The following is a 17,769-nucleotide window of genomic DNA, read 5'->3' on the forward strand; positions in this document are numbered from 1 at the left end:
ACATTGTTATTTTGATGTTATCATCGTTAAAACGGAATTTTATAGTGTTGAATTTTGAATGATATCTCCTATATTTTGATTAAACTATTCGTTTATTACTAATTCATCTGAAATTTTCTATCGCAAATAACAAAGAAGCGCCACTCTTGCTTATTGAAACGATCTTTTTTAGACAGATGATCAACGTTTAAATTAGGTTTTCACAATAAGAAAATTTTTTTATAACCCGAACTCACGATCACATGCTAAACTTGAATATGTTCTAAGCCTAACAAGGTTGTTACAATAAACCAAATTATGTTGACGCAATTTTTATAATAGATCTAGATTGATTACGTAAACCGGCAAAAAGTGTGTTATAAAACGTTTGCTTTTATTATTAGGATAGTAACAAAAATTTTCCTTATTATCAATAAGTAAAATGAATGAAAATTCCGACAATAAAAAAGGTACTCATGACCAAGAACCTGAGGAGGCTCATGACCATAAAGTTGATATTGATAATGTTGATATTGATAATGTTGTCAAACTAGATAATGTTTCTTTTACACGAGTAACACCAAATGGAAAATTTCTCATTACTATTAGTCCTTCAAATCTTGCTGTCGGTTGGAATGTCGAAGACGTTGATAAAGGTCAACTTAAAAAAGAATTTGAAGTCGATATATCAGATTTTGGTTTTAAATATTGCTTTTCTGATAATAAGAAAGTAGTGGCGTTTCAAGAAAAAATTTTTGGTAAGTTGTAATTATTATTATTTAAAATATAATATTTATTTTATAACCGACGGTAATAAAATTATTTAATTATATAATAGGTCCATGCGGTATATACGATATTGATAATAATCAATTAAATAAAATAACAGAATATTATCTTCCTGATTATTATTTTTGTTTTAGTTTAAATAACGATATTATTGCATATGACTATCATCTACCAGTGATTTATATTTCTTCTACTCGAACTAATAATAACAAGTGGAATTATAAAAGAATATACGAAAGACCTGAATATCTTGAAGATCTTAATATTCTTAGCATATCAAAATATAATAAACTTTATTTTACGTTATCAAATAATTCCATTTATCAATTTGATCTTATTACCAAAAAAAGTAAAGAAATATGCTTTATTGATGATGAAGTAATAAGCAAAGTAGATTTAAGTAGTAATGAAAATTTAGATTGTCTAATAACATATTGGACTTGCGACAAAACTTTTATTTATTCAATTGAATTAGAAATTCCTGTTTTTTTGGATATAATATTAAATCCTGAAAATCCTAGATTTACTTCCGTGTCTAATGGTAAATTTTTATTAAAATTAATTAGAGTTCTCCATGCTATCTATATTTTAAAACTTTATTATCTTTTTATTTAGTTAATCGGCTACGTAAGTTTATGAAACATCCTACTTTATGTTCTCTATTGATTCCTTCATTACTTGTTAATATAACATTCAAAAATAAATTTTGGAATTCCATCATGGAAAATTTTTGGAAGAAATGTATAGAACATTTAAAACAGAATGGCCATTTACCAAAAAAAGTTGAACCACGTTTTATTGAAGCTACAAAAAAGTATGCATTTATAGATACTTGGAGAATTGATTTGAAAACAATGATATCAAGCATAAATTCTTTATTCACTGATGAAAATGTCAAGGATGTTGACAATTTACATATTCTTTTACGCAATTCATATATGGATGTTATACATGAATTATTTCATGAAGTTAAAGTCATATCAGAACTCCTTGTAACTGAAAAAAGTTTAGGCAAATGGTCAGTTAAGCGTAATTTCGGTAATGAAAAGATTTTTCTGGATATTTATAGTGATAATGTTAAAATTGGATCTCGAAAGTTTAAATTTAAAAATTCTTATTTAATTGAAATTAAGATTTTAGATGAAAGTGATATCATTATATTAACACAATTTGGTCTTTCAATTTTCCATTTTAATAAGGATAAGAATTCCATTTCCTTAATCTATTATTATCAAATGGAATTAAATGATATTTCGCAATTACAATTTTATAAGAAAAAATTTTCAAACCGTACTGATTTACCTTTACCGAATACTACTAGTTTTGAAACTTGTGATGAATGGGTTTCAGATATAATAGATAATAAGGTGACCTTTTTAAAATATGGAATTGAGTTATTAAAATTTGCAATTGATAAACATAACGTAGAATTAATAGAAAAAATTTATAATAAATGTATGAGGTATTTTAAAGATGATTTTAACAAGTTGTTTTTAAGTATCATTACTTCTACAATGCCATTATTGAATGTACATTATCCGGAGTATATTGAAAGATATTCATCAGAAACAACAATGATAATAGATTCACCATCTTATAGAATAACATATAAAAGCAATGTTTTGCATCTTTCTTCTTGCGTATATCCTCAATTGGAATCAAAATTAAGTCATGAAAAAGAGAATAACGTAGATAATTCTAACAAAAAATTAAAAAGTATACCAACTCTTATTTTGTTAAATCCTTATATTAAGTTTGTAAACTATCCAGCGAATTATACCTTGATTTCAGAATTATTTTGGCCAAAGCCCAGTCCATTTGTTGAAACAATTAATATAAATATTTATAAAACATGGAATGGGGAATCGTTAATTAATTTTAAATGGGATACCTACGGAAAATATTACTATGCTGGAATCTGGATCTTATTTATGGTTTATCTTGGATGTTTTACAACCGCTGCCACAATTCCACAGCAATATATTGAAAAAAATATTCAAAAACGACTTTTGATAGCTTCAATCATACTTGGATTTGTTCATCTTAGTTTTGAAATTCGTCAAATTATTCATGATTTTAATAAATGGATTCGTGATTTTTGGAATATATTTGGTATGTACAACATTTTAAGAAACAAAAAAAAAATAAAAATTGTAAATTAATTATTTCATTTAACATTACAGATGTAATTGCATATGTACTTCCAATCGTCACTTCTATACTTTTGCTTCGAACAAGTGATATGAATATAATTCCATTACTTGCTTTTTCATGTTTATTTTTAGATATAAAATTTTTGTTATTTTTTAGAGCTTTTGAATATTTTGGGGTATATTTTGCAATAATTATTAATGTTGCAAAAAAGATTGTCTCTTTTCTAGTAGTATTGTTTATTATTATAATAAGTTTTGCACATGCTTTTTATATTTTATTAGTCCCAAGATCTCAATTCTCATTTGATGAACCTACAAATAATGACGATCCAAATAATCCTTGGAATATAGCTTCTAGTTATTATCAAGTATTTGAAAATGGAAGTATTGGTCATAATCCGTATATTATTCAACAACCTAATGATAGTACAAATATGTTTGTAAATTTTACGACTGCCATTTTTGCAATGTATGAATTTTTAACAGGTATTTTCAATTTAAATTTATCATTAATATTTTACGAGGTATTTTTTATTATTATTATTTTTTTTTTTAACCAATTTAAATTTTTATTAGGTGATTCAGGTGCATTCTCCAATTGGTCATATACAGCTAATCCATCACTCGCAATATTGATTGTTTTATTCTCACTATTGGTTGTTGTGTATCTTATGAATTTGTTAATTGGATTACTTAGTAATGCAATTGAAGAAAGTAATAATAGAGTTTCATATTTAATACAAAAAGCAGAGGTATATTATTATTATTATTATTATAAAATTAAAATTATTCGGTTATTATAAAAGTATTAATATTTTCGTTTTTATTCAGATTCTAGTTGAGATTGAGTTGTTTTACCTATTGCCATTTCAAAGACGTTGGGATGATTGGTTCCCTAAAGTAATGTATGTAAAGTTTGTTATATATATATATATATTTCTTAAAAAAATATAACCTTTATATATTAACACACATTTATTTTAAGGTATTATTATGCTAATGTTGATAAGACTCGTGAAAAAATTAAGGAATTGATTAAAAATGATGAATGGGAAAGCAAAAATCTCCAAGAATTGAAGGAAAAATTATTAAAAAAACTCATAATTGAAAATGTAACCAAATCCGTTGATGAGGATACTTTGCAAAAATCATTAAAAGAAATGAAGAAAAATTTATTAGAAGAACTCAAAATTGAGAATACTTTACAAAAATTATTAGAAGAAATGAAGTTTAGCTTATTAAAAGAACTCAATAATAAAAATGATACTAATAAATCCGTTGATAAGACCATTTTAGAAAAAATATTTGAAGAAACGAAGAAAAGTTTATTAAAAGAACTTAATGCTGAAAATGATACTAATAAATCCGTTGATGAGTCTACTTTGCAAAAAATATTAGAAGAAACGAAGAATAGTTTTTTAAAAGAATTCAATATTGAAAATGATACTAATAAATCCATTTGATGAGAATATTTACGAAACAGTTTCGGAGATGTGGGCTACTTTACTCTTTTGAACTTAGATTAGAGCCCTTTTCTCTGGATAGTTGACCTGGAACTTACTCTTCGGGGTTTAGGTTGGGGTATATGAGGTTCTTAGATATAGGTTTTAGATTAGTATTTTATTTTATCTTTTTATTTATTGTTTCCTTTATGTGACTAGTTTAGGTTTTATTTTACTTTGTAATTATTTGAAATTATAAATAAAGTTTAGCGTAATGCTGTTTTGCTCCCTCGAGAATATTTAACGAAAATTATTAGGAAAAATTAGTAATTAGAAAAACAGAAACTGTTACATCATTTATTTAAAGTTTTTTAGGTGTTCATCACCGTTGGCCGGAATTATCAATTTTACCGACACTATATTTTTTAATGCTATTCGATCATCACTGATAATTTCAGTCACCAGTGATCATCACCACCCCGGTGATAGTTGGAAAAATTCTTAAATTCTGTTTTTATTATTACATCATAACATATCGTTTTTAAATTCTTTTTTTTTTTTAATAAAATTTTAAAATTTTTCATTTTTATTACTGAAAAAAAAAATTACTGGCAAACATAAAAGATTATCAGTGATACAAAAAAAAGGATGAGATGATATCAGGATTCAGGAAGGAAAGATACATGCATATACTTGTATTATCTAAATTTATATAAATATTGCAACTTATTACTATGTTGTCAGTTAAAATTTATGAATGGTAACAAAAATAAAAATTTTAGTTAAAGAAAAAAAACATCAAAGCAGTTTTCACCAATGTTGGACAATTAGAATTTGATAATGGAGTTATCGAAGGATTTATAAACAAAATTCATTTTGGTACAAAAGTAAATCAAGGGATCGTTCCCGACATTGATCAAAAAAATATAGGGAATTGATTAAAGGTACTTTATAATAGAAAAGCTCTCGTCAATCATAAAAATTTGTTCATATTGAAGTATTATGGTTTAGAAACTGAGGGACCTAAGTTATTATATATTCATTTATATTTTCTGGAGTAATTCTTTTTAAAATATTCTATAAATATAAAATATAATGTCTGATTCAGAAGACAATAATTTTAAAACGATTGAAAATGAAATCGTTAATGCAAATACTGTATACAAATGTCGATAGTTGTTATAAAACAATTAAAAATAAAATCGATGATTTGGATCTATTTTTTCAATTCCTTCTCCATATAATCATTCAACCTTAGTAATTAGTTCAATTTTAAAAACATTCCGAATTCGTTTACTTACCATGCTTATTATGCAAAATAAATTCCCAATTAAGTCTACATGAAATCGATAATACTTTGTTCGAAAAATATTGCCTCGCATTAACTTGGTAGAACGTTGAAATAAAAAAAAGATTCGTAATCAGAGATAAAAAAATTTAAATGCGAGTATCATTTGATCGAATGCTCGTTGGAATTCGTCATTCGTGTAACAGATTGGATATATATATAGTATGTAAATGTTAATTTATTTGCCAGTTTAAAAATCAAATTAATCAAAAAAGCTATCAGAATTATTATTAAATTAAATAACTTACGAATACCGAATCTGCACTAAATCCATTTCGTCAATTAAAACATGATAAAGGGCTGGTTGGGACGTCCCCAGTAGTCTAGTATGACTTTGTAAATCTGATAAGGATTTAAAGTTATTGAGTAATACTAGCTAAAAATATGGCTATCCAGATTTTATTAACCAATATAAAAACCGGCCGAAACCGAAATAAATCATATATGATATGTATAAATGCATTTATTTATTTATATATAGTATCAAAGATTATTATATAAAATAGAATTATTGTAAAGTAGAATTTATATTGTTCTCTTAATCTCATTTTCCAAACATCTTTTCAAAAAGGAGATCTGTCTTGAAATAGGGGGCATTTTCCATTAAAAGATCCGAAACCTTAAAAATTTGATACCTTGTGCTTTATTAACCTTTGAGTAATTTTAAAAGTTCAACCGAATACATAAAACAATGCAATACATCGCTTTTTTGAAAATACTAAGGAAAAAGAATATTTTTTCTCTAGAAGTAGCCCTGAAACAGTTTTCATTAATTTCAAAATGAAAATAATGTTTTTGAAAAAAGAGAGCTATTACATTAAATACTGTAATGATTTAGAACATTCTTACCAAAGCTGGAATGAAAATATTAAGAAGAATCCTGGAAGTTTCAATTTTAATATAAATTTATTAACTGTTAATTATTAAATGATGATCTATCGATAATGTTTTTGTAATATTACCATACATAGTTATCTTCGGAAGTGTATGATTATGGTAGCTATGTAGATCGGATAAAACATATATGAGATATCCGAAGTACTAATTCCAAAAAAAAAACTATTGTTTCCAATTATTTATTCTTAACCATATCAGATTTCTGTTTGATTAAACTCTAACGGATTAGCCAAAATAAGTAATATCAAAATATGATTTTTTTTTTAGGGTTTGTGTTACCTAAAATAAATGATAACAAATCAAATATCAAATTACAAATTTATTGTTTATTTTTATGCAAGCCATTTGAGCTTGGCACCGAACAAATGTTCCTTTATCGAATTGCGCCGGATGCACAAATTCTCCCTTTCTCTGTAATTCATAAATCCATAAAAATGGATGATTCATTTTTCAGGATTTTCAACCCTTTTTCTAGAAAAAAAGGTTAAAGGAATATACTTAATCAAAAATGGGTTGCAAAATTTTAAAACATCATTTAATGTTAATTTTGTTAATTCAATTGTTTCTTTGGGTTACATTTGTAAATGGACAATTTATACCAGGACCTCGAACAGGTCACACGGCAACTCTCATCGGAGATAAAATATATTTTATAGGAGGATATAATTTTTCAATTAAACCTAAAGAAAGTGATGTATTTTATTATGATGGAAATAAACTAGCATGGGTAGACGTGAATAGTCAAGTTAGTGGTCAAGATGCAGATATGCCACTTCAATTTGGACATACGGCTAATATAGGAGGACCTAAACAAGATTTGATATTTATTATAGGTGGTGACCGATTTTCAACAGTATATCAACTTGATACTAAAACAAATAAAATTATTACACCAATAATTCTGGGAGATTTTCCAACTAGGGATAACTTAATGTTTATGAGTTCTGTTAGTTATAAAGGGCTAATTTATTTGTTTGGTGGAATAGAAATAGATAAAACTGGTACTAATGTTTTTTATGATAATCATTATATTTTTGATACTATTAATTTGAATTGGAAAGAGGGTGGCCTTACTAATGTTCCTCCTCCCAGATATAAGCATACAGCAACATTAGTTGATGAAATTATATATTATATTGGTGGTATACAAATGAATAATGCTTATACTACTTCTTATGCTTCAATGTCCATTGTACGTAAGATTATAGATAATTAAAGTTATATTAAGTATGAGAGTTATATTAATAAGTTGATTTTATTATTGTAGATTTTTCGATATAATACTATTTCAAATACATGGTCTTCAAAGGTCAGTTATAAAATTATTCTTTTTTGAATATCACGTGATATCTAATACGTTAATAACTCTAGGTAGCTACAGGAAATACTCCAGGACTTAGAGCTGGCCATTCAGCTGTTTTAGGTGATTTTCTTCTTTAAATTTAAAAATATTTTGTTTTATTTATTTATTTAATTTTTATTTTATAGTTGAAGGCAAAATTTGTATATTTGGAGGCGTTTACCTTGATTCATCACCTACAGAATCAATTGCTATGTTGGATACTAACAACTTAGAATGGTCAATACCATCTTTTAAAAATCCAAGGAGACCAAATATGCCAACTTTACCAAACCTAGTTTATCATACTGCCACATTAGTAGATAAGCGTATGTTCGTTGCTTTCGGTGAGTTATTTTTTTAAAATGTTTCAATGTAAATTCATCTCACGTGACTTTAATTATTATTTTATTTTAGGAAATGATACGGATAAATCGGCTAATGCGGTTACTAGTGGATATAAAGGATTAAATACTGATTTTTATATATTTGACTTTAATAATTTTGAATGGTACATTGCATCGGCAGATGAACTTACGAATCCATCTTCTAATATCCCAAAGTTATTTCCTTCCAGTGCAGGAATGCCATCGAGTAAATTAGCAATTATTGGTTTATCAGTTGGAATAGTGCTAAGTATATTGGCAGTAGTCGGAATATTAGTATTTGTATATTATAAACGTAAGAAAAATCAAAGTGAAGGTGATGTCGGTTATCCAGAAGATGATTCAAATATTTCTTATGATAAAATGTCATTAAGTCAACGATCAACTTTATATTCAAGTCGACCATCAATGCAATATCAATTTACAAAACAATTTACACCAGAACAACGTATCTCAAATAATAATAATTTAACTCAGCCTCAAGATAATCTCAGTCAAGAATTTTTTATTTTACAAATTCCATCAGATGGTGATAGATTTTCTAATCATTCTTCTAATTATTATCCCGGAATTGGAACTGATCCTCATTCTCGAAGAAGTGAAGTTTCTCCACCCCCTCCCCCTTTAACTTATCCTTATTCTCAAAGAAATGAAGCTCCTCTCCCCTCTCCCCCTTCAACTGATCCTCATTCTCAAAGAAATGAAGTTCCTCTCTCCCCTCCCCCTTCAACTGATCCTCATTCTCAAGGAAGTGAAGCTGTTCTCCCCTCTCCCCCTTCAACTGATCCTCATTCTCAAGGAAGTGAAGCTTCTCTCCCCCCTCCCCCTTCAACTGATCCTCATTCTCAAGATTCTCAAGGAAGTGAAGCTCCTCTCTCTCCTCCCCCTTTAACTGATCCTTATTCTCAAGGAAGTGAAGCTCTTCTCCCTTCTCCCCCTCCCCCTCAGACTCCATAAACTTTATAAATATTACGTAAAAACTTACTTATTATTACATTAACATGGTATAAACATTTTAAACTTCATAATAGACAATTACTGCTTTAAGTAATCAAGCAATCTTTATAATATGATATGACATTCGTATACTGTACCTATAATTCTGTTTTCATTAATTAGTCTGTCACTTTCAAAATATTAATTAACATTAAGTGTTTTTAATATAATAAATTACCTTTTTATATTGTATTATTTTATGGTTTATTATAATGTAAAATTTATTGTAAACGCCTCCACAAAAATAATATACTTTATTTTGATTTACCCGTCACATTAAACTGGTGATACAATACAAAAGATATTAACTTCCGAATTGTGTAATTATTTATTATAAAGAATTTCCCGTTTAAAAAATTCCCGAAATGTTGATCGCTTCGGTCAGAAAGGAAAGGATTTCTTTTAGACAAACTCGATCATTTTAGTTGCATATCTGATATGACTAATTATAAGCATGTGACATTAATACGACATTTTTCATGAAAAGTGAAGAAAGAACTTTTTGCTTATGCGTGCAAACATTGTGTTTTTCTAGAATTTTCGACTATTTCATTTATTTACTTTTATACTTATAGTTAATGACAATATAAAGGATAGAACTGACTTTGTACATTTGCCTGATGAATATTATCTAAAAATATTAAAAACACGTAGTAGTAGTTAATAATTTTCGAAAATATAGACATTACTTACTGTAATTGACGTAAATTACATTATACACATTCAATGCTCTTGAATGGAAATTTAAACTAAAGGCAATTAATAGCATCAGGAAGTTTTTAGGTGGGTCGGTCCATGTAATTCCACGTGGGTTTGCTCAGAAATACGTGGAATTCCACACATTCCCAATATCCTACATGGATCCACACCGAATTTTGTGGACTTATGCCGAAAATACCACGTGTTTCGTCACAGGGTATTCGGAAAATACTGGAACTGTTAGATTCCACATATTTCCACAGTATTTGATGTGGATTTCTGTGGATTTTAAACGGAAAAAAATTCCTGATGAGATTGGATACCAAATAATCCTAAAAAGCGATTCATGAACAAGCAATTATATGCGGAAAGAATGAAAAAATCAATCAAATGAAAAAAATAGTCAATTGAAATTAATTTCAATCAAGTATCTTAACTTTTAAATACCCTCGTTCATCAGTTCCGTCTTTCTATCTCCATTAATTTTATCTGGGTCGGGATTATTGGGACCTTCTGACATCTCAAGCAAAAATAACGGGATTTGCCCTATAAAAAATTTTTATCCGAATATTTCCATTATTTCTCCGTGTCTTCCGTAAAAATTCCGTGAAAATGATACATTCACGGATATCCGTGTTAGCGAGATGAAAATTTCCATATAAATTCCATGAAAATGATACATTCACGGAACGGATCAGATTTTTTACAGGGAATTGCCTTGGTCGCTCAAAAAACTCTAAGACACCATCAGCTTTATACCCGTTATCTTGAGCATCGACCTTGGTAGAAATGTCTCGTTCACATGAGAAATATCGTAATGAGTTGATAAAGCAAAATGTAACAAAAAACAGATACGCTATTACGTGAGCTGTCACACGTGCGTTCGGGAGTATTCAGTTCCTCATAATACCATTCATTTTTGTGATTAGTTGTATCAAGGTGACTAGAGACGCTCTTAATAACAAAAATATCGGGCATTTCTGATTGATCATAACTCTCTACTGGCATAGGAAAGGTGTTAGATAGATAATGAAGTTTTGTCTAATTGATGAACTTTCCCCTTCATTTTTGCAAACTCTTCGCTGTCTTTTTCATCGGTTATGTCTTTATTTTCACCTTCTATATCACCATCGTCACAACTCTATCTTTTCCTCAATAATCTCATGAAACAGTGACATATACTTATGCGCCTCCGCACTTACATATTCATCCTCATCCGTCAATCTTGACCTTTCAAACAAAGAATTCAATTCATAGTTGCTCAAAAGTTCGTGAACCTGATTTAGTGTTTTTTCATCTCCCAAATCAATAATATAATATGGGTAACCGGACTTTTCGCCGATGTTCTTTTCACCGAAACCCATTTCGCCGAGGCAATTTCGCCGAAGGGATATTTCACCGAAGTAACATTTCGCCGAAAGCCGTTTTCCAAGTAGACATTTCGCTGAATGACCATTTACCGAAACCATTTCACCGAAGCCATTTCACCGGGACATTTCGCCGAAATTGTGAAATTTTTTAATTTTTCTTTTTCTTGAGAAGACAAACGAATTATTTAATACAGTATATTAAGTCACGTTTATTTTAATAAAAAAGATAACAAAATCATCATAAAATGAAATGAAATATTTTAGAGAGAATTTGTACTTTGAGCATTTTTTATTTTCTTTGTATCGAATTGTTAATGATCAAGGAAATGTTTATCTGTTATATGTTAATCATTAACATTTTCTGCGAAATGTCCTTCGACGAAATGTCCATTCGATGACATCACATTCGGTGAAATATTTCTTCAGCGAAACTTCACTTCGGCGAAATGGTTTTCGGCAAAATGAAATTCGGCGAAACGTACCGTAACCTATAATATGATGCGCACGGTCTAAAGCCACCACTTTTTTATTTTTTGGCCAAATTTTATAAAATCACGTGAGCAAAATTTCATTGGTCAATATTTACTAATCATGGGTTTGTAGAATAGAATACCAATTGTTTTAGCCAGAATTAATATTAATTCTGGCTAAAATGATTTATAAAATTCATATTATCAGAAAGAATCTGTTATTTTATTATATTTAAAATTGTGATATCCATCAAATCTTTTCTATATTCATTAAGAATAATAAACATATATTTAATTTGTTCTCATTCGGTTATTTTAAACAAAAATATTTTTATATTAATTCTTAATTAATTAATTTAAGCCAGTTTATAAATTTTGGCCTGCATTAAATTAGTGTTAAACTGGCCACTCCGAATTTATTCAAAACATAGTAAAATAACCAAAATTAAAACTTATATATCTTATGCTACAATAATTCAATTTGAAAAACCCTCTGTTACATAAAAGTATACTGTTTAATTACAGAAAGTTTTTTAAAAAATATTGATTAAATTTTTTTTACTATTCATTTGAAATCACATGATAAAAAGTGATGGCTTTAGACTGTTTGCACCATAAAAACCGGCCGAAACCGAAATAAATCATGTATAAATGCATTTATTTATATACTATATAGTAGTACCAAAGATTATTATATAAAATTGAATTATTGTAAAGTAGAATTTATCTTGTTCTCTTAATCTCATTTTCCAAACATCTTTTCAAAAAGGAGATCTGTCTTGAAATAGGAGGCATTTTCCATTAAAAGATCCGAAACCTTAAAAATTTGATACCTTGTGCTTTATTTAATCTTTGAGTAATTTTAATAAAAGTTCAACCGAATACATAAAACAATGCAATACATCGCTTTTTTGAAAATACTAAGGAAAAAGAATATTTTTTCTCTAGAAGTAGCCCTGAAACAGTTTTCATTAATTTCAAAATGAAAATAATGTTTTTGAAAAAAGAGAGCTATTACATTAAATACTGTAATGATTTAGAACATTTTTACCAAAGCTGGAATGAAAATATTAAGAAGAATCCTGGAAGTTTAAAAAAATACATCAATTTTAATATAAATTTATTAACTGTTAATTAACAATTATAAATGTCTATCGATAATGTTTTTGTAATATTACCATACATAGTTATCTTCGGGAAGTGTATGATTTGTAGATCGGATAAACATATAAGAGATATCCGAAGTAAATTCCAAAAAAAAATAACAATTATTTATTCTTAACCATATCAGATTTCTGTTTGATTAGTATGGAAAGCCGTCCTTGACAAAAGGTTGATATCCAGACATCATGTTGGATAATGTCTAGACATCATGTTTGATATATGTAGAATAATGTTTGTACATCATTCAACATGATGCTCTATGGAAAGCCGTCCTTGACAAAAGGTTGATATCCAGACATCATGTTGGATAATGTCTAGACATCATGTTTGATATATGTAGGATGATGTTTGTACATCATTCAACATGATGCTCAAGCATCAACCGACATGATGTCTTAGACATCATGTTACCAAATATAGTAAATTTTATTTTGTGTAACTCATAAATATACTATATTTGGTAATTTGATCAGCATGATGTCTAGACATCATGTCGGTTGATGTCTTTCACATCATGTTAAAACATAGACATACCATCATGATGTCTAAATATTATATTTCATGATGTTTGGACATCAACCTTTTGTCAAGGACGGCTTTCCATAGATTAGACTCTAACGGATAGCCAAAATAAGTAATATCAAAATATGATTTTTTTTAGGTTTTGTGTTACCTAAAATAAATGATAACAAATCAAATATCAAATTACAAATTTATTGTTTATTTTCATGCAAGCCATTTGAGCTTGGCACCGAACAAATGTCCCTTTATCGAATTGCGCCGGATGTACAAATTCTCCCTTTCTCTGTAATTCATAAATCCATAAAAATGGATGATTCATTTTTCAGGATTTTCAACCCTTTTTCTAGAAAAAAAGGTTAAAGGAATATACTTAATCAAAAATGGGTTGCAAAAATTTAAAACATCATTTAATGTTAATTTTATTAATTCAATTGTTTCTTTGGGTTACATTTGTAAATGGGCAATTTATACCAGGACCTCGAGTAGGTCACACGGCAACTCTCATCGGAGATAAAATATATTTTATAGGAGGATATAATTTTACAACTCCTAAAGAAAGTGATATATTTTATTATAATGGAATAGCATGGGTAGAATTGAATAATCAAGTTAGTGGTCAAGGTGCAGATATGCCACCTAAACTTGGACATACAGCTAATGTAGGAGGACGTAATCAAGATTTGATATTTATTATAGGAGGTGATGACGAATTTTCGAAAGTATATCAACTTGATACTAAGACAAATAATGTTACTTTACCAACAATTCTGGGAATTATTCCAAATAAGGATAGCTTAGTATTTATGAGTTCTGTTAGTTATAAAGGGAAAATTTATTTGTTTGGTGGAGGAAAAATTGAAGCTGATATAATTACTTTGTATAATAATCATTATATTTTTAATACTAATAATTCGAATTGGGAAGATGGTAGCTTAGTTGGTGCTCCTCCAGCCAGATATAAGCATACAGCAACATTAGTTAATGAAATGATATATTATATTGGTGGTATACAAATAAATAATTCTTATGTTTCTTATACTTTAATGTCCGATGTACGTAAGATTATTATAGATAATTAAAGTTATATAAAATATGAGAATTATATTAATAAGTTGATTTTATTATTGTAGATTTATCAATATAATACTATCTCAAATACATGGTCTTTAGAGGTTAGTTAATTAAAATCATTTTTTTTTTTAATATTACATGGTATCTAATACGTTAATAACTCTAGGTAGCTACGTTAGCTCCAGGAGATACTCCAGGACGTAGAGCTGGCCATTCAGCTGTTTTAGGTGATTTTTTCTTTAAATTTAAAAATATTTTGTTTTATTTATTTATTTATTTATTTATTATTTATTTTATAGTTGAAGACAAAATTTGTATATTTGGAGGCGCTTACTTTGATTCAACACCTACAGAATCAATCGCTATGTTGGATACCAACACTTTAGAATGGTCAATACCACATTTTAAAAATCCTGAGAGACCAAATATGCCAACTTTACCAAACCTAGTTTATCATACTGCCACATTAGTAGATAAGCGTATGTTAGTTGCTTTCGGTGAGTTATTTTTTTAAAATGTTTCAATGTAAATTCATCTCATGTGACTTTAATTATTATTTTATTTTAGGAAATGATACGGATATTGTTGTTAATGGAGGATATAAAGGATTAAATAATAATTTTTATATATTTGACTTTAATAATAATGAATGGTACATTACAACAGCAGATGAACTTACGAATCCATCTTCTAATATTCCAAAGTTATTTTCTTTCAGCAGTAGTGCAGGAATATCATCGAATAAACCACTAACTATTGCTTTATTATCAGTTGGAATAATACTAGGTGTAGCAATAGTCGGAACAGTAATATTTGTATATTATAAACGTAAGAAAAATCAAAGTAAAGAAGATGTCGGTTATTCGGCAGATGATTCAAATATTTCTTATGATAAATTTTCATTCAGTCAACGATCAACTTTATATTCAAGCCAACCATCAATGCAATATCAATCTACATATCAACAATTTACACCAGAACAATGTATCTCAAATATTAATAATTTAACTCAGCCTCAAGGAAATCTTGGTCAAGAATATTTTATTTTACCAATTCCATCAGATGGTGATAGATTTTCTAATCATTCTTCTAATTATTATCCCGGAATCGGAACTGATCCTTATTCTCAAAGAAGTGAAGTTTCTTCACCCCCTCCCCCTTCAACTGAAGTTTCTCCACCCCTTCCCCCTTCAACTGATCCTCATTCTCGAAGAAGTGAAGTTTCTCCACCCCCTCCCCCTTCAACTGATCCTCATTCTCAAAGAAGTGAAGTTTCTCCACCCCCTCCCCCTTCAACCGATCCTCATTCTCAAAGAAATGAAGCTCCTCCTCTCCCCACTCCCCCTTCAACTGATCCTCATTCTCAAGGAAGTGAAGCTCTTCTCTCCCCCAAGACTCCATAAACTTTATAAATATTACGTAAAAACTTACTTATTACATTAACATGGTATAAACATATTAAACTCCATAATAGACAATTACTGCTTTAAGTAATCAAGCAATCTTTATAATATGATATGACATTCGTATACTGTAACTATAATTCTGTTTTCATTAATTGGTCTGTCACTTTCAAAATACTATTAACTAACATTAAACGTTTTTAATATAATACATTACCTTTTTATATTGTATTTTTTATAGTTCATTACAGTGTAAAATTTTATTGTAAGATAACTTCACAAAAAATAATATACTTCATTTTGATTTACTCGTCACATTAAACTGGTGGTACGATACAAAAGATATTAACTTCCAAATTGTGTAATTATTTATTATAAAGAATTTCCCATTTTTAAAAATTCCCGAAATGTTGATCGCTTCGGTCAGAAATGAAAGAATTTCTTTTAGACAACTCGATCATTTCAGTTGCATATCTGATATGAATTATAAGCATGTGACATTAATACGACATTTTTCATGAAAAGTGAAGAAAGAAATTTTTGCTTATGCGTGCAAACACTGTATTTTTCAAGAATTGTTCGGCTATTTCGCCTTTTTCATTTATTTACTTTTTTTATTTATAGTTGGTGATAATATAGAAGATAGAATTAACTTTGTACAGTACATTTGCCTACAGTGAATATTATCTAAAAATATTAAAAATAAGAATTAGTAGTAGTTAATACTTTTCGAAAAATATTCTTGATCTTGAGACATTACTCAATTAACGTAAATTACACGATCATACACATTCAAAGCTCTATATTTTTTTCGATTATTTTAAATTGTTCATAAAAAATAATTATTTCTCAGATTGCACATAATTATTTAACATGTGATTATTTTTATCAATCCGCAATAGGAGAAAATTCCGTTATGAACAATTACCGTTAATATGAAGTGCTAATGCAACAAGCTTTACTACGAGTTTATTACGGAATAAACCATAAAAATCAGCAGACTTAGATTGCAAAATTGTAAATAAACCTTTTATCAGCAAATAATTTCTAAATGGGAATGTTTTATTATATTTTCAAAATTGCTACGTAAAATCACACACGACTTTTGGTATCGCGACACTAAACTTGTGTTTATTAACTTATTGATTTACGAGTTTCTGATCAACTTTTTTATGCTTATTAATAAAAAAATAATTATGTATATTTTTAACATCATACCTCACAATATAAATAAAAATTACTAAATCTGAAAGTTTAAGAAATCCTTTTGTTACGGACCAAAATAACAAACAAATAATGTGATTATGAACTACTTCTCACTTTCACACAACTTTTTAGCGGAGTTATGGCATTACTGTGGCGTTATGGACTTATGGCAATATATGTGCACTACGTAACAAATGTGCAGTGTCACCAACTCTGAAAAACACTCCCTAAAGGTTAAAATCAATTGTGTAACCATATTGTGAAATATCCGGGGTACTATTGCCTTCACTGTTCTAATTGAACATCACTTGTGCAATCCTAACCAAATTAAAAATTTTATTTGTTAATAATATGTAGTAATCCAAATAATTTAATGTTGTGTTATAAACATTAATTACAAACGCATAATTTCTTTATTGAATTTAAACTTGTATGGATATAAAACAAAGATGGCTGAGTTTGTACACAAATATATTTAAAATCAATTTCCAAATTGTACCAAATAATGAGAGATTTTGTTTATTCTATTTTTGAC

General features: G+C 28.1%; 3 protein-coding genes across 3 annotated transcripts; all 3 read left to right on the forward strand.

The window, feature by feature from the left end:
• Nucleotides 1-421: 421 nt before the first annotated feature.
• On the forward strand, nucleotides 422-4,384 carry OCT59_007335 (uncharacterized protein; the record flags this gene model as incomplete). The annotated part of the gene is made up of 7 exons (XM_066148005.1): nucleotides 422-737; nucleotides 818-1,309; nucleotides 1,384-2,580; nucleotides 3,204-3,407; nucleotides 3,498-3,673; nucleotides 3,753-3,826; nucleotides 3,907-4,384. 7 exons carry the CDS (start codon nucleotides 422-424, stop codon nucleotides 4,382-4,384), a joined length of 2,937 nt encoding a protein of 978 aa, XP_065998639.1.
• Nucleotides 4,385-7,116: 2,732 nt separating this feature from the next.
• On the forward strand, nucleotides 7,117-9,290 carry OCT59_007336 (uncharacterized protein; the record flags this gene model as incomplete). Its single annotated transcript, XM_025314329.2, has 5 exons — nucleotides 7,117-7,800; nucleotides 7,876-7,917; nucleotides 7,980-8,031; nucleotides 8,097-8,294; nucleotides 8,365-9,290. The coding sequence occupies 5 exons, from the start codon at nucleotides 7,117-7,119 to the stop codon at nucleotides 9,288-9,290; spliced, it is 1,902 nt and encodes a 633-aa protein (XP_025185346.1).
• Nucleotides 9,291-13,934: 4,644 nt separating this feature from the next.
• On the forward strand, nucleotides 13,935-16,028 carry OCT59_007337 (uncharacterized protein; the record flags this gene model as incomplete). The annotated part of the gene is made up of 5 exons (XM_025330081.2): nucleotides 13,935-14,606; nucleotides 14,685-14,726; nucleotides 14,792-14,852; nucleotides 14,925-15,122; nucleotides 15,193-16,028. 5 exons carry the CDS (start codon nucleotides 13,935-13,937, stop codon nucleotides 16,026-16,028), a joined length of 1,809 nt encoding a protein of 602 aa, XP_025185347.2.
• Nucleotides 16,029-17,769: the final 1,741 nt, after the last annotated feature.

This window comes from Rhizophagus irregularis, chromosome 15, assembly GCF_026210795.1.
Source record: "Rhizophagus irregularis chromosome 15, complete sequence".
Classification (NCBI taxonomy): Eukaryota; Fungi; Glomeromycota; class Glomeromycetes; order Glomerales; family Glomeraceae; genus Rhizophagus; species Rhizophagus irregularis.